The following is a 23,828-nucleotide window of genomic DNA, read 5'->3' as shown; positions in this document are numbered from 1 at the left end:
TTGACTTTTTATTAGGTATTTGACTTTTTATTGGCTATTTGACTTTTTCTTGGATATTTGACTTTTTATTAGGTATTTGACTTTTTATTGGCTATTTGATTTTTTATTGGCTATTTGACTTTTTATTAGGTATTTGACTTTTTATTGGCTATTTGACTTTTTATTGGATATTTGACTTTTCATTGGATATTTGACTTTTTATTGGATATTTGACTTTTTATTGGATATTTGACTTTTTATTGGCAATTTGACTTTTTATTGGCAATTTGACTTTTTTTGGATATTTGACTTTTTATTGGCTATTTGACTTTTTCTTGGATATTTGACTTTTTATTGGATATTTGACTTTTTATTAGGTATTTGACTTTTTATTGGCTATTTGACTTTTTATTGGATATTTGACTTTTTATTGGATATTTGACTTTTTTTTAGGTATTTGACTTTTTATTGGATATTTGACTTTTTATTGGATATTTGACTTTTTATTGGCTATTTGACTTTTTATTGGATATTTGACTTTTTATTGGCTATTTGACTTTTTATTGGCTATTTGACTTTTTATTGGATATTTGACTTTTTATTAGGTATTTGACTTTTTATTGGCTATTTGATTTTTTATTAGCTATTTGATTTTTTATTAGCTATTTGACTTTTTCTTGGATATTTGACTTTTTATTGGCAATTTGACTTTTTCTTGGATATTTGACTTTTTATTGGCAATTTGACTTTTTATTGGATATTTGACTTTTTATTGGCAATTTGACTTTTTCTTGGGTATTTGACTTTTTATTGGCGATTTGACTTTTTCTTGGATATTTGACTTTTTATTGGCAATTTGACTTTTTCTTGGATATTTGACTTTTTATTGGCAATTTGACTTTTTCTTGGATATTTGACTTTTTATTGGCGATTTGACTTTTTATTGGATATTTGACTTTTTATTGGCGATTTGACTTTTTCTTGGATATTTGACTTTTTATTGGCAATTTGACTTTTTATTGGATATTTGACTTTTTATTGGCAATTTGACTTTTTCTTGGATATTTGACTTTTTATTGGATATTTGACTTTTTATTGGCTATTTGATTTTTTTATTAGCTATTTGACTTTTTCTTGGATATTTGACTTTTTATTGGATATTTGACTTTTTATTGGATATTTGACTTTTTAATGGCTATTTGATTTTTTATTGGATATTTGACTTTTTATTAGGTATTTGACTTTTTATTGGCTATTTGATTTTTTATTAGCTATTTGACTTTTTATTAGGTATTTGACTTTTTATTGGCGATTTGACTTTTTATTGGATATTTGACTTTTTATTGGCTATTTGACTTTTTATGGGATATTTGACTTTTTATTGGCTATTTGACTTTTTATTGGATATTTGACTTTTTATTGGATATTTGACTTTTTATTAGGTATTTGACTTTTTATTGGCTATTTGATTTTTTATTAGCTATTTGACTTTTTCTTGGATATTTGACTTTTTCATGGCTATTTGATTTTTTATTGGATATTTGACTTTTTATTAGCTATTTGACTTTTTATGGGATATTTGACTTTTTCATGGCTATTTGATTTTTTATTGGATATTTGACTTTTTATTAGGTATTTGACTTTTTATTGGCTATTTGACTTTTTATTAGGTATTTGACTTTTTATTGGATATTTGACTTTTTATTGGATATTTGACTTTTTATTCGGTATTTGACTTTTTATTGGCTATTTGATTTTTTATTAGCTATTTGACTTTTTCTTGGATATTTGACTTTTTATTGGATATTTGACTTTTTATTAGGTATTTGACTTTTTATTGGATATTTGACTTTTTATTGGATATTTGACTTTTTATTGGCTATTTGATTTTTTATCAGCTATTTGACTTTTTATTGGCTATTTGACTTTTTATTGGCTATTTGACTTTTTAATGGCTATTTGATTTTTTTATTGGATATTTGACTTTTTATTAGGTATTTGACTTTTTATTGGCTATTTGATTTTTTATTAGCTATTTGACTTTTTATTAGGTATTTGACTTTTTATTGGATATTTGACTTTTTATTGGATATTTGACTTTTTATTGGATATTTGACTTTTTATTAGGTATTTGACTTTTTATTGGATATTTGACTTTTTATTGGATATTTGACTTTTTATTGGCGATTTGACTTTTTATTGGCTATTTGACTTTTTATTGGCTATTTGACTTTTTATTGGCTATTTGACTTTTTATTAGGTATTTGACTTTTTATTGGCTATTTGATTTTTTATTAGCTATTTGACTTTTTATTAGGTATTTGACTTTTTATTGGCGATTTGACTTTTTATTGGATATTTGACTTTTTATTGGCTATTTGACTTTTTATGGGATATTTGACTTTTTCATGGCTATTTGATTTTTTATTGGATATTTGACTTTTTATTGGGTATTTGACTTTTTATTGTCTATTTGACTTTTTATTGGCAATTTGACTTTTTATTGGATATTTGACTTTTTATTGGATATTTGACTTTTTATTGGATATTTGATTTTTTATTGGATATTTGACTTTTTATTGGCAATTTGACTTTTTTTGGATATTTGACTTTTTATTGGCAATTTGACTTTTTATTGGCAATTTGACTTTTTATTGGATATTTGACTTTTTATTGGATATTTGACTTTTTATTGGATATTTGACTTTTCATTGGATATTTGACTTTTTATTGGATATTTGACTTTTTATTGGATATTTGACTTTTTATTGGATATTTTACTTTTTAATGGCTATTTGACTTTTTATTAGGTATTTGACTTTTTATTCGCTATTTGACTTTTTATTGGATATTTGACTTTTTATTGGATATTTGACTTTTTATTAGGTATTTGACTTTTTATTGGCTATTTGACTTTTTATTGGATATTTGACTTTTTATTGGATATTTGACTTTTTATTGGATATTTGACTTTTCATTGGATATTTGACTTTTTATTGGATATTTGACTTTTTATTGGATATTTGACTTTTTATTGGCTATTTGACTTTTATTGGATATTTGACTTTTTATTGGCTATTTGACTTTTTCTTGGATATTTGACTTTTTATTGGATATTTGACTTTTTAATGGCTATTTGCCTTTTTCATGGTGATTTGACCTTTTTAATGTTATTTAGAAAATGTCCAAATGGAATAACAATGATGGAGCACAAACGGATTCAATAAAAGATTCACAGTCACTAAAAGCTTGTGTCATATGCTGTAAAATGTGTAATAAAGTATAAGAGTACTGCAAATGTATGAGGTAGAATTTGGAGAACCCTTCAGTGTTGTCAGTTAATATGATAAAAGGCAATGCCTCAATTTTTACTTTGGGTGACGAGACATTGTGGCCACGCAGTAGATGATGTGAGGGCCTATCTTCCTCGCCGCACAATGGCGCCGTGCATTTGACCGCATGCGGCACAAGATGTTGGTTTTTCTATTTTGTTTACAGGATCGTATCAGACCATTGGAGAAACGAGCCCTTAATTTTCTCGTAAACGAATATTTGCTGCAAAATAAGTACAAACTCGCCTCCATCACGTTCTCTGATGAAAACGATGGCCAGGTGACGGCCTTCTTTGTTTTTATTGCCTTTCTCATGATTATGTCGAGGAGCTTTTGCAGTTTCTGTAAAAACAAGATTCTGGTGGAAAAGGTTATTTTTGCTGTCACGTGCTCTAGGATTTTGAGGATTGGGATGACGTTGGACTCAACCTCCCCAAGCCTGCAGCGTTACTGCAGCTCTATCGTGACCAGGCGTCCCGGCATGCCATGGCATGTCGAGAGACGGCCGATGCTGCTACTTCTACAGAAGGTGACAGTACGGTAAATACAGGACACGTATTTGAATCGTTTAAAGACTACCGATCAGATTGTGAGGATTATGGTGTTTTGGGAAAAAACCGTGTGTGTCTAGGCCTCTCGGGGTAAGCGTGGTGTTAGGGGGCCGTGCTCTGCACATAGCGTTTGGTGAAAACAACAGGCTTTGGAATGTTTTGTTGATTCAACACAATCCCACATTGTGTACACATTACCACATTCCTTTCACTCAGTAGAGCAGTGGCTCCAAAGTACATCTCTTTATGACTTCTCATTTTCTCTCTTTTTATTTATTCTTCTTTTTTCAGACGATCGTTTCCTTGACAGCTGAGTTTCAGCAGCGAATTGCCACCCTGAACGTAGAGAACCTGACACTAACAGCCCGAATCAAACAGCTGGAGAAGTGTGTGTTTATTCATTGGGTATTGTTTAAAGTGGGTGCAAAGAAAAAATGGATGTGACGTCCCCAGGGTGTGGGAGTGGGAGTAGAGGGCAGAGAGAAGGGCGGACGTCATGGAGGGGGGAGCAGGGCTGTCGGAGAAGGCCGGGCAGCATGGAGGAGCTCCCCTGGGGGTGGCAGAGTGGCCTCCGCCGTGTAGAGTGGGAGTCGGGGAGAAGGAGCCACGGTCGGTGCCGATTTGTGTTAGAGGAGTGGGAGGAAGCCGGGCCGGACGTGCGTCTGCCGTGCTTGGTGCGACGGGGAGGGAGGTGTGAGTTGCAGAGCAACCCATCTTGCCGAACATGAGTAGAACACATTGTTTTGCAGAACCCACACCACCTGAATAATTCAGAACTACCTGGTTGTGTTCATATTGTACAAAGTTGGGCAAAATACTTGTTTAGTGACCAAAAAGTCTTGTTTAATAAGAACAGCCCATATTAAGTTATCAATCTCGTCAGATTCCATTGGAAGCATTCAGTTTCTCTGACCACAAAACCAAAACAAATTGTTGTGTGTCACCTGCTGTTGAGCACAGACCGCATTCACTTTGAGTTTGGGTAGTATGGCCTAGTATGGTAGTATGGTAGTGTAGTTCAGGCCACCAGAGTGAATTCTGCTTTTGGAATCTCAAAGATGTGACACCAAATTGCATAAATCATCAAGTGTTTTCAACGTTGCCTGCGTTGCCTGTTTACCTTGCTTGGTGTGAAGGACCGATTGATATAAATACAACACACCCAAAGACACAACTGATGATGCACACTTTGGCAGGATCTTTGTTTTGTAGGATGGTACAAGCAATAAAAGTTTAAAAAAAAACTGTGACTTGATGCTATAAAATGTAACTAAATGCCATCAGATTAACTATTCTGTGTTTGTATTCTTTGTTCAGGGAAATTGAGGTGTTACGTGTGTCATCCTTCTCTCCAAAAACACAAAGTCCCTGCCGAGCACGACTGGACACCGATCATGAACGGAGAGATGTCATACTTGAGCCTGGTAATGAAAGTCAGCGGGAACCTGATGTGAGTTTGAGTGAAACATTATATCGTGTGAGTGAAACATTATATCATGTGAGTGAAACATTATGTCATGTGAGTGAAACATTGCCATGTGATTGATACATTACATCATGTGAGTGATACATTACATCATGTGAGTGAAACATTATGTCATGTGAGTGAAACATTACATCATGTGAGTGATACATTACATCATGTGAGTGAAACATTATGTCATGTGAGTGAAACATTACATCATGTGAGTGATACATTATAACGTGTGAGTGAAACATTATATCATGTGAGTGAAACATTATATCGTGTGAGTGAAACATTATATCGTGTGAGTGAAACATTATATCGTGTGAGTGAAACATTATATCGTGTGAGTGAAACATTATATCGTGTGAGTGAAACATTATATCATGTGAGTGAAACATTATATCGTGTGAGTGAAACATTATATCATGTGAGTGAAACATTATATCGTGTGAGTGAAACATTATATCGTGTGAGTGAAACATTATATCGTGTGAGTGAAACATTATATCGTGTGAGTGAAACATTATATCGTGTACAACAACAACAACAGGCATTTTAAAAGGCCATTTTTGCTGCAAGAGCGGGGGTTAGCCTTGCGGTCCCCATGACAATGTTCTCCATTTTGCCCTATTTTCTGCATCTCCCCTTGTTAACCCCCTGGCCCGCATTTCTTCTTCGACCATCTTTAGCCAAGTCTTTCTCGGTCTTTCCCATCCTCTACTTCCTTCCAGATTCATTTCCATCACTCTTCTCAACCAGTCACTTTCATCCTTCCTCAACACATGACCAAACCATCTCAAACTGTTTCTCTTCACAGCATCCATCACAGGCTCTATTCCCATCATCTTTCGCAATTCATCATTTGGCTTCCTCTCTCTCAATGATACTCCACACATCCACCGAACCATTTGCATTTCCACCCTTTCCAGCCTTCGTTGCTGCTCTACGTTCATTACCCATGTCTCGCTCCCATAAATCATAACACTTCTCACACATGCAGCATACACCTTTCCCTTCAGCTTCAACGACACTCCCCTCCTCATCAGCACGCCACTCAGTTCCCGAAACTTCTTCCATGCACATCTCACTCTAGCAACCGTTGCCGAGTCTGATCCACCTTCTCCATTCAGCATGTCTCCGAGGTAACAAAATGTTTTCACACCTTCCAGCTTCACGCCATCTCCAAGATCCAACTCAACATTTCCTCCATCTGCAGCTCCCTCTGTGCACACCTTACACTTGAATGTAGCTGCCACACTGGTTAATGACCCTCTCAAACCACTACATTTTTGATGAACCCACTCAGCGCACATTGTACATTGAATTGAGTTCACTCCGACATCCTTCCTGCACATAGCACAGGGCCACTTCCCAGTTCTTTCCACCTCAGCACATTTTTTTTTTGTTTGTTTTTTTTTTTTGTATACTGAATCGAGGCTCGTGAAAGAGCTAACATTTACTTCACAAACAAATCGACCAGACAAACAAAATACACAAAAAGAGGGAGCGGAAGACAAGATGGGGAGAAAAGGGGAAGCACACAAACACAACATCCGAGAGCAGGGAGATGTGTGGAAGGGAGAGGGCCCGTGGGGAGGAGGCATGGGAAGGGGGGGGGGGGGGAGGGAGAAGTATAAAGCACAAGGACACCAAGGACTTCCAGGACAGAAGTTGGTATTTCAAAAAGTGGAATTGGGGTGAAATTAGCGGGGGTAGAAAAGATCAAGGTTTTGGATGGGGGAAGATAAGAGATGGTGGTGAACAGCTGTTTTAAAGACTTGGAGGGTGGAGTGGGATTGAAGAGAGTGAGGGAGTTTGTTCCAGAGGCGGGAGAAAAGAGGAATGAAGGAGTGAAGGTGAGCAGAGAGTCTTGATTTTGGCAGTTTAACCAAAAGAGGGTTGCAGGCAGATCTTGTGCGACCTGTAGGAATATTTGCGGGACAAAGCCCAGAGAGAGCTGGGGGGGGCAAGGCCAGAGAGGAGTCGGTAGAAGACGGAAAGACCACCAACCTGCCTGCGGTGAGTGAGTGAGAGGCCCTTGGAGTTAGCTTCATCGCGGGAGATTCCAATGATTCTGAATGCTTTGGTTTCAACAGCGCGAAGGAAAGCTAGGTGTGAGGCAGGAGCACCAGCCCAGAGGGGAGAGCAGTATTCCATTGAGCTGTGGATGAAAGCCTTGTATGTGGTGAGGAGCTCAGGTGTGCCAAGGAAGGACTTCGCACGACGGAGGATGCCCAGTCGGCGACTGGCTTTGGAGGCCAGATTTGAAATGTGGTTTTTCCAGGAAAGATCATGGCAGAGAGTGAGACCCAAAAGCTTGAGTGACAGAACTTCTTGGAGAGGATTATTCAGAAAGTGGATGGGAGGGTTGTCCAGTCGGTCTTTTCGGAGAGACATCGAAGAGTGTGAGATTTGTCAGGATTGAAAGACATGTTCCACTTGTTTGCCCAGTCTGTGATTTTGTCAAGGTCTGCAGAGAGTGAGGAGGCTGCAGACTGCCGATCTGAGGGATGAAGAATGGAGCGACAGAGAGTAGAGTCGTCAGCAAAGAGATAGAGAGGATTTTCAAGAGAGTCAGAGAGATCATTGATGAAGACCAGAAAAAGCACAGGGCCCAGAACACTGCCTTGGGGAACTCCAGGCTGAACAGGAAGAGGAGATGAGAGAAACCCATTCAGGGCCACACGTTGACTACGACTAGAGAGGAAGTCCGCCAGCCATGCGTGGAGATTTCCATGGATACCAAAAGAGGAGAGTTTTTGGTGAGCAGAGCGGGGTGCCAGACTGTATCGAAGGCACGTGATATGTCGAGGGAGACCGCTCTAATTTCCTGTTTGGCATTGAGGACCTCCATCCATTGTTGAGAAAGCAGAAGCAGCATGTCCAGAGTGGAGTGTCCAGGTCTGAAACCAAATTGATGATCAGAGATCAAGCCATTGGAGAAGAGGAAAGATTTCATATCTGAAGCAATGATGGATTCCATGACTTTGCTGATAATTGGGAGAAGGCTGATTGGTCTGTAGTTGCTGGGATCTGTTTTTGCACCTTTTTTGTGCAAAGCGGTGATGTTGGCAGATTTCCAAGCAGATGGAAGATGACCTTGAGCAAAAGAGAGGGTGAAGAGAACAGAGAGAGGGAGTGAAAGAGCGGAAGAACATGATTTTAGGACCCGTGGGCTGATGCCGTCAGGTCCAGTTGCAGAATCAGAGTCGAGGGTTGACAGAAACTTTTCCACCTTGTCAGGAGGAAAGGACACAGAGTCCAGGATCAGCTGGGTATGACTGGGTATGGTGGGTACAGAGAGGGATGGGTTTGGGACACAAGATTTAGAGGCAAACACAGAGTTGAGGCATTCGGCTTTTTCACGTGCGGAGTCAGCCGTGTGGCCATTTAAGGTGAGGGAGGGGATGGAGGGGGAACAAACACCAGAAACAGATTTTACCAGACGCCACCAGGATTTGGAAGAGGGAGACAGATAAGAGAGTTCGGTCCTGAGGACGGAGCGATATTGTTTCCTGGCTCTCCTGAGGGTGGACACACACTTGTATCGGGCTTTGTGAAAGGAAATGAGATTTCCTTCCGTTGGATTTGCTTTCCAGGAGACGAAAGCAAGTTGTTTCTAGGCAATAGCCTCACCACAAGATTCCGTGTACCATGGACGGGAGGAAGGGTATGACAACTGAAGACGAGACGGGATAAATCTGTGCATGAGAGAGAGCAATTTACTTTGGAAGAATTCCCAGGATGAGTTGATGTCGGAGGCAGTAGAGATGGGAGACCAGTCCAGATGATTGATGGCTGCTTGAAGACCGTGCCAGTTGGTCTGAGTGAAATGCCAGACTCGTCGACGCTGAGGAGGCTCTCTGAAAATGGTCAGAGAGATGTCCACTTTAACAAGCACATGATCAGAATAGCCGATTGGAGCAGAAGAAGAGCAGCAGACATTTTCAGGGAAGTTAGTCATAACCAAGTCCAGAAGAGAAGATTCTCCGTTGACTGAGATCCAGGTTGGGAAATTGACAGATTGTGTCAGTCCCAGTGAGTCACAGAAGTCCTTTGCTGAAGAGCCATGGCTGGTGAGAGAGGTACCCACCCCCAGCCAACTGGCATGGTGACAGTTGAAATCACCACATATGAGGAAGAGAGAGTTGGGATGGGTAGATAGAAGTTGGTCCATATTATCAGACAGCGAGATGTAGATGGAGTCATCACTGTTTGGTGGACGGTACAACACGCATATGAACAAAAGGTGGGAGCGAAGGGGAAGCCGTAGCCAAAGGTATTCCTGGGGGTGAGGTGGAGAGAGGGCAGTGCAGGGCGAGTGAGGAAGAGAGTTTTTTTATAAAGATAGCAACCCCACCTCCAGGACGAGGCTCAGGTCTATCATACCGGAGGAGGGAGTAACCTGGGAGAGATACCAAGGAATCAGAGACATCATGAAGGAGGTAGGTTTCTGTGAAGCAGATCACGTCTGGTTTGTCAGAAGCAACCTGCATGGAGAGATCAGTTAAGTTTGAGCGAAGGCCCCGGATGTTTGAGGTCCATACTGTTAAGGAAGAGGAAGGGGGAGCATCGGATACAGAACAGGGGGGGGAGCGGAAGGGCAGGATGTGGAAGAGGAGGAAGAGGTAGGGAGAGCTGTTGCAGGTGTGTCAGAGATTACAGAATAGCTTGGAGAAAGGGAAGAATGGGGCGGACAAAAGGTTTGATGGTGTTTGGGTGAGGCGCAGTGAGGTGTTATTTGAGGAGGGGGAAGAGTGAGGCAGAAGGTTGAGGAAGATGAAGGTGAAAGTTGGAAGGGGGAAGAAGCGGGGAGGACGCTTTGAGGAGGAGGGGTGAGAGGGGAGTCTAGGAGGGGAGGAGTGAGGGAGAGTCTCGGAGGGGAGGGGTGTGGGGGGGAGTTTAGGAGGGAAGGGGCAAGGGGGGAGATTTGAAAGGGATGGGTGTTTGGGAAGATTTGGGGGGGAGGGGCAAGGGGGAAGATTTGACAGAGATGGGTGATGGGGAAGATTTGGAGGGGCGGGGTGTGATTGGATTTTGAAAAGTGTACGATTTATGGGAAACGAACATTTATTGCAAAATGAGTTTCTTGAGACATTCGAGTCAAAAATACGTTTGAGGATGCTGAAGGATGGGTGGAGTTCTGGAGAGTTTAGGGAATGAATGAAAGATGCTCTGTAAGAGATGGAATTTTTTTTTTGAATGAATAGAATTGGTGAGCAAGTCGAAAGCATCCTTTTATAGAAGAAGTCGAAAAAAGTGTTATAGAATATGACATAATAATAAAGTTCTTCAGGGGACGGATGAAACATGTCTTAACAACTTGATCACGTGATCTCGAACAACGTGGTCGAAGAACGAAAGAACAAATAACGAAGAACGAAAGAGCAAAAGAATGAAGAACGAAAGAACAAATAAGAACGCACAAGTGGATAAGAACAGGGAAGGGAAAAAAAATTTTGGTTTTTTTTTTTGAGATTTTAAAACAAGGGAGTATGGGTGAAAAGACCGTGAAAAACAGAGACCGAAAGTAGTTGCAGCGCGATCGAAGAACCGCTGAGACAAAAAACAAAAGCCTCAAGCCAAGGTCTGAGGACACGGTAGCCTACTAGCACTACACTAGGCCTCAGAATACACGATACGAAAAAACCAACGATTCTGTACACGTATGAAAAACCAACACCGAGAAACCTATTAAAGTCACCCCAATAGGTACATACACCGAAAGAAAGATAAAGATACGACAAAAACACAAATGTGAAAGATCACTTAGCTTCGAAAGCGTGAGCGCATGGAACAGCTTCGAAAAGACGTGACCTCGCCGTGATCTCACGAGAGCAGATCTCCAAGAGCTTTACCACTTGCCATCACCTTTGTTTTTCTGATATTCACCTTCAGACCTTTCGTCTCCATACATTCCTTCCACTTGTTCCATCTTCTCCTTCAGTCCATCCATACTTTCTGCAATCAACACCAGATCATCTGCATACAACAACTCCCACGGTAAACCCTCCTTTACGTTCCGAGCCAGCACCGCCATCACAGCCACAAATAGTAGTGGACTTAGTACCGACCCCTGATGCACTCCCACCTTCACCTCAAACTCAGCACTGTTCCCGTCCTTCGTCCTTACAGCTGTGCGCGCTCTTTTGTACATTGCCATCACTACTCTGATCAACCATTCCTCCACTCCTAACTTCCTCAATGCCCATGTCACTACTTCACGTGGAACCCTATTGAATGCTTTCTCCAGATCAACAAACCCAAGAAACAACTTCTTCCTCTTCTCCATGTACTTCTCCTGCAACTGCCTCACAATAAAAAGCGCGTCAGTCGTTCCTCTTCCTGGCATAAATCCAAACTGCATTTCGTCAATCTTCACTTTCTTCCTTATCCTCCTCTCCAACACCCTTTCCAATACCTTCATTCCATGCTCCAATAACTTTATCGCTCGATACGAGCCACAGTCCAGAGGGTCACCTTTCCCCTTGTATAGAGGGACGAGGGTACTCGGTTCCCAATCCACTGGAATGCGGCCTTCTTTCACCACCAGATTGCAGATCTCTGTCATTCTCTTCACACCCCAATTTCCCGCTGCCTTCAACATATCTCCCACAACTCCCGTCGGCCCTCCCGCTTTTCTACTCGTCATTGCTTTAATCGCTTCCTCAACTTCCTTCTCGGTTATCTTCTCTGCCTGTCCGAAAACTTGGTTACTCTCTATGTTGCCATCCCATTCATTCTCTGCATTCATCAGTATTTCCATATATCTCTTCCATCTTCCTTTAATTCCATCTGGGTCCACAACGATTTGTCCCACTTCATCCTTCAAGCAACTCACCCCCATCACATCACACCTCTCTTTTGCTATCTGCTTTGCCATCCTGAATACCGCTCTCTGACCCTCTTCCAAATCCAAGCGTTTTCCGACATGCCTCCTGCGCCTTTGCTACCTCTTTCTTTGCAGCCTTCTTGGCTGCCTTATAACTTTCATGCTCTTCCTTTTCTGTCCCTGTAACCTTCGCCTTCTGCCACTCCTTGAACTTCTTCCTCTTCTCGTCAATCTTCTTTCCAACTTCATCATCCCACCACCATGTTTCCCAGTGCCTCGGTGGTCCTTTTGTCCATCCCCATACCTCACCAACGGCTCCCAACAGACTTTCTTTCATTGACATCCAAGCACTTTCAAGCTCAACCACATCATCCTCGACCATACTCAGCCTCTCTTTTAATGCCTCCCTCACTGTCACCTCTTTCAACCTCCACACTTTCATTCTCGGTTGGTACTTCACCCGCCGAGCTCTCCTCGCACCTTTCAACCTTATGTCGCAGACAACCAAGTGGTGCTGTGAAACAGCCTCCCCCCCCTGGGATCACCTTTGTGTCCCGGAGGTGCCCCCTATCTCGCCTACGCACCAACAGGTAGTCAACGGTTGTCGTCGACCCACCTGACGTGTATGTAACAAGCTTTTTATCCTCTTTCTGGAACTGAGTATTACAAATCAACAAATCAGCTCCATCAGCAAACTCCAAAATCCTTTCACCTTCTCCATTTCTCACACCATATCCGTAACCCCCATGAACTCCCTCAAAACCGTCCATACTCCTTCCCACATGTCCATTTAGGTCTCCTCCTACCACAACAACTTCCTTATCTTTCACGTTTTCCATCAGCTTCTCTATCGCACACCAGAACTTGTCCTTCTCTTCATCGCTCCGACCAACCTGCGGAGCATATCCCGAGATGACGTTCACCAAGAGCTTTCCAATCATCATTTTCACCATCAACCTTTCAATCACTCTCGTCACACTCACCACACTGTCTACAAACTCCTCAGAAAACAGGACACCAACACCATTCACGCCCTCCAGGCACCCTTTCCACACAAACTTGTATTTCTGTCCCTGCCTACCCTTCACCATTCTCACACCACTTCCCTTCCATCTTGTCTCCTGCACACAACATATGTCCACTCATCTTCTGACCAATACTTCCACCACTTCTCCTGATCTCCCTGTCATTGTCCCTACATTCCACGTCTCAAACCTCAGAAACCGATCTCCACGTCGGGCATCAGCATCAGACGTCATAAATGGAGTGATTTCCACCCTTGCTTCGATCGGGTTCCCCACCTTGAGTTTTGACGAGAGGGAGTGGGGTCCCCCACGGGGTACTTCGGGCTGTACCCTGCCCATATATCGTTGTAATTGTCATGGTTCTCTTTTTGAGGCAATGTTTTTATGGCCGGATGCCCTTCCTGACGCCAACCCTTTTAGTCGCCTCTTACGACACGCAGGGATACGGTGTACCTATTCTAAACCGGGGTACACACCGGGGGTACGTGAGATGAAATAAAACCCTAAAATCAAATGATCTACACAAATGAAACATTATATCGTGTGAGTGAAACATTATATCATGTGAGTGAAACATTATATCATGTGAGTGAAACATTACATGATGTGAGTGATACATTATAATCGTGTGAGTGAAACATTATATGGTGGGAGTGAAACATTATATCATGTGAGTGAAATATTGTATCGTGTGAGTGAAACATTATATCGTGTGAGTGAAACAAACATTATATCATGTGAGTGAAACATTACATCCTGTGAGTGAAACATTACATCATGTGAGTGAAACATTCTATCATGTGAGTGAAACATTATATCATGTGAGTGAAACATTATATGATGTGAGTGAAACATTGTATCATGTGAGTGAAACATTATATCATGGGAGTGAAACATTATATCGTGTGAGTGAAACATTATATCGTGTGAGTGAAACATTATATCATGTGAGTGAAACATTATATCACGTGAGTGAAACATTATATGATGTGAGTGATACATTATAATCGTGTGAGTGAAACATTATATCGTGTGAGTGAAACATTATATCGTGTGAGTGAAACATTACATCATGTGTGAAACATTCTATCATGTGAGTGAAACATTATATCGTGCGAGTGAAACATTATATCGTGCGAGTGAAACATTATATCATGTGAGTGAAACATTTTGTCATGGGAGTGAAACATTGTCATGGGAGTGAAACATTGTCATGGGAGTGAAACATTGTCATGGGAGTGAAACATTGTCATGGGAGTGAAACATTGTCATGGGAGTGAAACATTGTCATGGGAGTGAAACATTATATCATGGGAGTGGAACATTATATCATGTGAGTGAAACATTATATCATGTGAGTGAAACATTATATCGTGTGAGTGAAACATTATATCGTGTGAGTGAAACATTATATCATGTGAGTGAAACATTTTGTCATGGGAGTGAAACATTGTCATGGGAGTGAAACATTGTCATGGGAGTGAAACATTGTCATGGGAGTGAAACATTGTCATGGGAGTGAAACATTATATCATGGGAGTGGAACATTATATCATGTGAGTGAAACATTATATCGTGTGAGTGAAACATTATATCATGTGAGTGAAACATTATATCATGTGAGTGAAACATTATATCATGTGAGTGAAACATTATATCATGTGAGTGAAACATTACATCATGTGAGTGAAACATTACATCATGTGAGTGAAACATTACATCATGTGAGTGAAACATTACATCATGTGAGTGAAACGTTACATCGTGTGAGTGAAACGTTACATCGTGTGAGTGAAACGTTACATCGTGTGAGTGAAACGTTACATCGTGTGAGTGAAACATTACATTGTGTGAGTGAAACATTACATCGTGTGAGTGAAACATTACATCGTGTGAGTGAAACATTACATCGTGTGAGTGAAACATTACATCGTGTGAGTGAAACATTACATCGTGTGAGTGAAACATTACATCGTGTGAGTGAAACATTACATCGTGTGAGTGAAACATTACATCGTGTGAGTGAAACATTACATCGTGTGAGTGAAACATTACATCGTGTGAGTGAAACATTACATCGTGTGAGTGAAACATTACATCGTGTGAGAGAAACATTACATCGTGTGAGTGAAACATTACATCGTGTGAGTGAAACATTACATCGTGTGAGTGAAACATTACATCGTGTGAGTGAAACATTACATCGTGTGAGTGAAACATTACATCGTGTGAGTGAAACATTACATCGTGTGAGTGAAACATTACATCGTGTGAGTGAAACATTACATCGTGTGAGTGAAACATTACATCGTGTGAGTGAAACATTACATCGTGTGAGTGAAACATTACATCGTGTGAGTGAAACATTACATCGTGTGAGTGAAACATTACATCGTGTGAGTGAAACATTACATCGTGTGAGTGAAACATTACATCGTGTGAGTGAAACATTAAATCGTGTGAGTGAAACATTACATCGTGTGAGTGAAACATTACATCGTGTGAGTGAAACGTTACATCGTGTGAGTGAAACGTTACATCGTGTGAGTGAAACATTACATCGTGTGAGTGAAACATTACATCGTGTGAGTGAAACATTACATCGTGTGAGTGAAACATTAAATCGTGTGAGTGAAACATTACATCGTGTGAGTGAAACGTTACATCGTGTGAGTGAAACGTTACATCGTGTGAGTGAAACGTTACATCGTGTGAGTGAAACGTTACATCGTGTGAGTGAAACATTACATCGTGTGAGTGAAACATTACATCGTGTGAGTGAAACGTTACATCGTGTGAGTGAAACGTTACATCGTGTGAGTGAAACATTACATCGTGTGAGTGAAACATTACATCGTGTGAGTGAAACATTACATCGTGTGAGTGAAACATTAAATCGTGTGAGTGAAACATTATATCGTGTGAGTGAAACATTATATCATGTGAGTGAAACATTTTGTCATGGGAGTGAAACATTGTCATGGGAGTGAAACATTGTCATGGGAGTGAAACATTGTCATGGGAGTGAAACATTGTCATGGGAGTGAAACATTGTCATGGGAGTGAAACATTACATCATGGGAGTGGAACATTACATCGTGTGAGTGAAACATTATATCGTGTGAGTGAAACATTATATCATGTGAGTGAAACATTATATCATGTGAGTGAAACATTATATCATGTGAGTGAAACATTATATCATGTGAGTGAAACATTATATCATGTGAGTGAAACATTACATCATGTGAGTGAAACATTACATCATGTGAGTGAAACATTACATCATGTGAGTGAAACATTACATCATGTGAGTGAAACATTACATCATGTGAGTGAAACATTACATCGTGTGAGTGAAACATTACATCGTGTGAGTGAAACGTTACATCGTGTGAGTGAAACGTTACATCGTGTGAGTGAAACGTTACATCGTGTGAGTGAAACGTTACATCGTGTGAGTGAAACGTTACATCGTGTGAGTGAAACGTTACATCGTGTGAGTGAAACATTACATCGTGTGAGTGAAACATTACATCGTGTGAGTGAAACATTACATCGTGTGAGTGAAACATTACATCGTGTGAGTGAAACATTACATCGTGTGAGTGAAACATTACATCGTGTGAGTGAAACATTACATCGTGTGAGTGAAACATTACATCGTGTGAGTGAAACATTACATCGTGTGAGTGAAACATTACATCGTGTGAGTGAAACATTACATCGTGTGAGTGAAACATTACATCGTGTGAGTGAAACATTACATCGTGTGAGTGAAACATTACATCGTGTGAGTGAAACATTACCTCTTGTGAGTGAAACATTACATCATGTGAGTGAAACATTACATCATGTGAGTGAAACATTACATCGTGTGAGAGAAACATTACATCGTGTGAGTGAAACATTACATCGTGTGAGTGAAACATTACATCGTGTGAGTGAAACATTACATCGTGTGAGTGAAACATTACATCGTGTGAGTGAAACATTACATCGTGTGAGTGAAACATTACATCGTGTGAGTGAAACATTACATCGTGTGAGTGAAACATTACATCGTGTGAGTGAAACATTACATCGTGTGAGTGAAACATTACATCGTGTGAGTGAAACATTACATCGTGTGAGTGAAACATTACATCGTGTGAGTGAAACATTAAATCGTGTGAGTGAAACATTACATCGTGTGAGTGAAACATTACATCATGTGAGTGAAACATTACATCGTGTGAGTGAAACATTACATCGTGTGAGTGAAACATTACCTCTTGTGAGTGAAACATTACATCATGTGAGTGAAACATTACATCATGTGAGTGAAACATTACATCGTGTGAGAGAAACATTACATCGTGTGAGTGAAACATTACATCGTGTGAGTGAAACATTACATCGTGTGAGTGAAACATTACATCGTGTGAGTGAAACATTACATCGTGTGAGTGAAACATTACATCGTGTGAGTGAAACATTACATCGTGTGAGTGAAACATTACATCGTGTGAGTGAAACATTACATCGTGTGAGTGAAACATTACATCGTGTGAGTGAAACATTACATCGTGTGAGTGAAACATTACCTCTTGTGAGTGAAACATTACATCATGTGAGTGAAACATTACATCGTGTGAGTGAAACATTACATCGTGTGAGTGAAACATTACCTCTTGTGAGTGAAACATTACATCATGTGAGTGAAACATTACATCATGTGAGTGAAACATTACATCGTGTGAGTGAAACATTACATCGTGTGAGTGAAACATTACATCGTGTGAGTGAAACATTACATCATGTGAGTGAAACATTACATCTTGTGAGTGAAACATTACATCATGTGAGTGAAACATTACATCATGTGAGTGAAACATTACATCATGTGAGTGAAACATTACATCATGTGAGTGAAACATTACATCATGTGAGTGAAACATTACATCATGTGAGTGAAACATTACATCATGTGAGTGAAACATTACATCATGTGAGTGAAACATTACATCATGTGAGTGAAACATTACATCATGTGAGTGAAACATTACATCATGTGAGTGAAACATTATATCATGTGAGTGAAACTTTATATCATGTGAGTGAAACATTATATCATGTGAGTGAAACTTTATATCATGTGAGTGAAACATTATATCATGTCACAAATTAAAGTTTCCATAAATGGTGCGAGGGCCAAGTTGAGCACAGTATCCGAGTTGGGAATTTTTCCAATGGAAGTAGCATTTTGTATTCGGCACTATATCTTCAGCACACCTATGATGTTCTGTATTGCATGTAACATGACACGAGTATGTATTTTTATCACGTTTTGTTTTATTTCCTGTATGTGCATCCAGGAAGTGCAGAGTACTGGGGAAGATGGAAGTGAGGAAGAGTTCCGAGTAAGGCCGTCACACCTAAGGCCACTGCGGTCCTCGGGTCTCGTGCTTCGTGAAGGTGCACCGACAATACCGGATGCTCAACCTGATGGCGACACGATTGGCGAAGGTTCAGATGATGCATCATCCAAGCAAAGCACCAGGTTCATGATAAACACCTTTATACAGAAGGTCATATGATCCTATTACTTGGTGAAGCATTAGTGCCTTGGGTGTGCACCTGGGTGTACGAATGAACAAAGTAAATGTTGTGATTGGCACGTTTTGTGGGATCTGTTTGCATTCCAAATGAACAAAGTAAATGTTGTGATTGGCACGTTTTGTGTGCACCTGTTTGCATTCCAAATGAACAAAGTAAATGTTGTGATTGGCACGTTTTGTGTGCACCTGTTTGCATTCCAAATGAACAAAGTAAATGTTGTGATTGGCACGTTTTGTGTGCACCTGTTTGCATTCCAAATGAACAAAGTAAATGTTGTGATTGGCACGTTTTGTGGGCCTGTTTGCATTGCAAATGAACAAAGTAAATGTTGTGATTGGCACGTTTTGTGGGCCTGTTTGCATTCCAAATGAACAAAGTAAATGTTGTGATTGGCACGTTTTGTGGGCCTGTTTGCATTCCAAATGAACAAAGTAAATGTTGTGATTGGCACGTTTTGTGGGACTGTTTGCATTCCAAATGAACAAAGTAAATGTTGTGATTGGCACGTTTTGTGTGCACCTGTTTGCATTCCAAATGAACAAAGTAAATGTTGTGATTGGCACGTTTTGTGTGATCTGTTTGCATTCCAAATGAACAAAGTAAATGTTGTGATTGGCACGTTTTGTGTGATCTGTTTGCATTCCAAATGAACAAAGTAAATGTTGTGATTGGCACGTTTTGTGTGCACCTGTTTGCATTCCAAATGAACAAAGTAAATGTTGTGATTGGCACGTTTTGTGTGCACCTGTTTGCATTCCAAATGAACAAAGTAAATGTTGTGATTGGCACGTTTTGTGGGCCTGTTTGCATTCCAAATGAACAAAGTAAATGTTGTGATTGGCACGTTTTGTGTGGGCCTGTTTGCATTCCAAATGAACAAAGTAAATGTTGTGATTGGCACGTTTTGTGTGCACCTGTTTGCATTCCAAATGAACAAAGTAAATGTTGTGATTGGCACGTTTTGTGTGCACCTGTTTGCATTCCAAATGGACAAAGTAAATGTTGTGATTGGCACGTTGTGTGTGCACCTGTTTGCATTGCAAATGAACAAAGTAAATGTTGTGATTGGCACGTTTTGTGTGCACCTGGGTGTACGAATGAACAAAGTAAATGTTGTGATTGGCACGTTTTGTGTGCACCTGGGTGTACGAATGAACAAAGTAAATGCTGTGATTGGCACGTTTTGTGTGCACCTGTTTGCATTCCAAATGGACAAAGTAAATGTTGTGATTGGCACGTTGTGTGTGATCTGTTTGCATTCCAAATGAACAAAGTAAATGTTGTGATTGGCACGTTGTGTGTGCACCTGTTTGCATTCCAAATGAACAAAGTAAATGTTGTGATTGGCACGTTTTGTGGGCCTGTTTGCATTCCAAATGAACAAAGTAAATGTTGTGATTGGCACGTTGTGTGCACCTGTTTGCATTCCAAATGAACAAAGTAAATGTTGTGATTGGCACGTTTTGTGGGCCTGTTTGCATTCCAAATGAACAAAGTAAATGTTGTGATTGGCACGTTTTGTGGGCCTGTTTGCATTCCAAATGAACAAAGTAAATGTTGTGATTGGCACGTTTTGTGGGCCTGTTTGCATTCCAAATGAACAAAGTAAATGTTGTGATTGGCACGTTTTGTGTGCACCTGTTTGCATTCCAAATGAACAAAGTAAATGTTGTGATTGGCACGTTTTGTGGGCCTGTTTGCATTCCAAATGAACAAAGTAAATGTTGTGATTGGCACGTTTTGTGTGGGCCTGTTTGCATTCCAAATGAACAAAGTAAATGTTGTGATTGGCACGTTTTGTGTGCACCTGTTTGCATTCCAAATGAACAAAGTAAATGTTGTGATTGGCACGTTTTGTGTGATCTGTTTGCATTCCAAATGAACAAAGTAAATGTTGTGATTGGCACGTTGTGTGTGCACCTGTTTGCATTCCAAATGAACAAAGTAAATGTTGTGATTGGCACGTTTTGTGGGCCTGTTTGCATTCCAAATGAACAAAGTAAATGTTGTGATTGGCACGTTTTGTGGGCCTGTTTGCATTGCAAATGAACAAAGTAAATGTTGTGATTGGCACGTTTTGTGTGGGCCTGTTTGCATTCCAAATGATCAAAGTAAATGTTGTGATTGGCACGTTTTGTGTGCACCTGTTTGCATTCCAAATGATCAAAGTAAATGTTGTGATTGGCACGTTTTGTGTGCACCTGTTTGCATTCCAAATGATCAAAGTAAATGTTGTGATTGGCACGTTGTGTGTGCACCTGTTTGCATTCCAAATGATCAAAGTAAATGTTGTGATTGGCACGTTTTGTGTGCACCTGTTTGCATTCCAAGTGAACAAAGTAAATGTTGTGATTGGCACGTTTTGTGTGCACCTGTTTGCATTGCAAATGAACAAAGTAAATGTTGTGATTGGCACGTTTTGTGTGCACCTGTTTGCATTCCAAATGATCAAAGTAAATGTTGTGATTGGCACGTTTTGTGTGCACCTGTTTGCATTCCAAATGAACAAAGTAAATGTTGTGATTGGCACGTTTTGTGGGCCTGTTTGCATTCCAAATGAACAAAGTAAATGTTGTGATTGGCACGTTTTGTGTGCACCTGTTTGCATTCCAAATGAACAAAGTAAATGTTGTGATTGGCACGTTTTGTGGGCCTGTTTGCATTCCAAATGATCAAAGTAAATGTTGTGATTGGCACGTTTTGTGTGCACCTGTTTGCATTCCAAATGAACAAAGTAAATGTTGTGATTGGCACGTTTTGTGGGCCTGTTTGCATTCCAAATGAACAAAGTAAATGTTGTGATTGGCACGTTTTGTGTGCACCTGTTTGCATTCCAAATGAACAAAGTAAATGTTGTGATTGGCACGTTTTGTGTGATCTGTTTGCATTCCAAGTGAACAAAGTAAATGTTGTGATTGGCACGTTTTGTGTGATCTGTTTGCATTCCAAATGAACAAAGTAAATGTTGTGATTGGCACGTTTTGTGTGCACCTGTTTGCATTCCAAATGAACAAAGTAAATGTTGTGATTGGCACGTTTTGTGTGATCTGTTTGCATTCCAAGTGAACAAAGTAAATGTTGTGATTGGCACGTTGTGTGTGATCTGTTTGCATTCCAAATGAACAAAGTAAATGTTGTGATTGGCACGTTTTGTGTGATCTGTTTGCATTCCAAGTGAACAAAGTAAATGTTGTGATTGGCACGTTTTGTGTGCACCTGTTTGCATTCCAAATGAACAAAGTAAATGTTGTGATTGGCACGTTTTGTGGGCCTGTTTGCATTCCAAATGAACAAAGTAAATGTTGTGATTGGCACGTTTTGTGTGATCTGTTTGCATTCCAAATGAACAAAGTAAATGTTGTGATTGGCACGTTTTGTGTGCACCTGTTTGCATTCCAAATGAACAAAGTAAATGTTGTGATTGGCACGTTTTGTGTGATCTGTTTGCATTCCAAATGAACAAAGTAAATGTTGTGATTGGCACGTTTTGTGTGATCTGTTTGCATTCCAAATGAACAAAGTAAATGTTGTGATTGGCACGTTTTGTGTGATCTGTTTGCATTCCAAATGAACAAAGTAAATGTTGTGATTGGCACGTTTTGTGTGATCTGTTTGCATTCCAAGTGAACAAAGTAAATGTTGTGATTGGCACGTTTTGTGTGATCTGTTTGCATTCCAAATGAACAAAGTAAATGTTGTGATTGGCACGTTTTGTGTGATCTGTTTGCATTCCAAATGAACAAAGTAAATGTTGTGATTGGCACATTTCCACATGATGTTTTACTCACAAATGTAAACTAATGTCACACTATTGTAAACTGGGTTTCCCTGTGTCAGAAGTTTACCTGGCACGTTCCTGCGAGCCCTACTCTCTGTGTGCCAGACTGCACCTGACTCTCGCCTTGGATCAGAGGTAAGATATTGTGTGTCTTCTTCTTAATTTCCTCTCAATATTAGCATTTTGATCCTTTCCACCCATTAGATGTCTTTGGACCCTTTAGGCACCTTCATACGCCCTTCATACCCATTTCAATCCTTTTGAGACAAACACACCTTCTTCAGCACCTTAGTCTGATCGCTTGGACAACACTTAATCTGATCGCTTAGACAACACTTAGTCTGATCGCTTAGACAATGGTTAGTCTGATCACTTAGACAACGCTTAGTCTGATCGCTTGGCCAACACTGTCTGATCGCTTAGGCAACGCTTGGTCTGATCGCTTGGACACCACTTAGTCTGATCGCTTAGACAACACGTGGTCTGATCTCTTAGACAACACTTAGTCTGATCGCTTAGACAACGCTTGGACTGATCGCTTCGACAATGCTTGGTCTGATCGCTTAGACAACGGTTTTTTTTTTTTGGTTTTTTTTTGTATACAGAGTCGAGGCTCGTGAAAGAGCTAACATTTATCAAACAAACAAATCAAACAAACAAGCAAACAAAGTATATAAAAAGGGGAGCGGTCGACAAGATGGGGAGAGAAGGGGAGGAAGCACACAAACACAACATTTGAGAGCAGGCACATCGGGAGATGTGAGGGAGGGAGAGGGCCTGGGGGGAGGCAGGATAGGTATAAAACGCAAGAACACCAAGGACTTCCAGGAAAGAAGTCGGCACCTCAAAAAAGTGGGTTTGGGGTGAAATTAGCAGGGGTAGAAAAGATCAAGGTTTTGGAGTGGGTAAGATGAGAGATGGTGGTGAACAGCCGTTTTAAAGACCTGGAGGGAGGAGTGGGATTGAAGAGAGTGAGGGAGTTTGTTCCAGAGGCGGGAGAAAAGAGGAATGAAGGAGTGAAGGTGAGCAGAGAGTCTTGATTTTGGCGGTTTAACCACAAGAGGGTTGCAGGCAGATCTTGTGCGACCTGTAGGAATATTTGGGGGACAGAGCCCAGAGAGAGCTGGGGGAGCAAGGCCGGAGAGGAGTCGGTAGAAGACGGAAAGACCACCAACCTGCCTGCGGTGAGTAAGTGAAAGGCCCTCGGAGATAGTGTCATCGCGGGAGATTCCGATGATTCTGAACGCTTTGGTTTCAACAGC

At 40.4% G+C, this 23,828-nt stretch overlaps 1 protein-coding gene across 1 annotated transcript in view; it reads left to right on the top strand.

Moving 5' to 3' along the window:
* The window catches only part of RELCH (RAB11 binding and LisH domain, coiled-coil and HEAT repeat containing), a gene marked incomplete in the record, with an annotated part of 173,775 nt that overhangs the window by 42,940 nt on the left and 107,007 nt on the right, over nucleotides 1-23,828 (top strand). Inside the window, 6 exon segments of the mRNA XM_068108847.2 lie at nucleotides 3,478-3,591; nucleotides 3,708-3,851; nucleotides 4,154-4,248; nucleotides 5,180-5,312; nucleotides 18,545-18,729; nucleotides 22,626-22,701. Coding sequence (XP_067964948.2) covers nucleotides 3,478-3,591; nucleotides 3,708-3,851; nucleotides 4,154-4,248; nucleotides 5,180-5,312; nucleotides 18,545-18,729; nucleotides 22,626-22,701 — 747 coding nt within the window.

This window comes from Myxine glutinosa, chromosome 2, assembly GCF_964187855.1.
Source record: "Myxine glutinosa chromosome 2, kmMyxGlut1.1, whole genome shotgun sequence".
NCBI classification, from domain to species: Eukaryota; Metazoa; Chordata; class Myxini; order Myxiniformes; family Myxinidae; genus Myxine; species Myxine glutinosa.
This window is presented reverse-complemented; position numbering and strand designations above follow the sequence as displayed.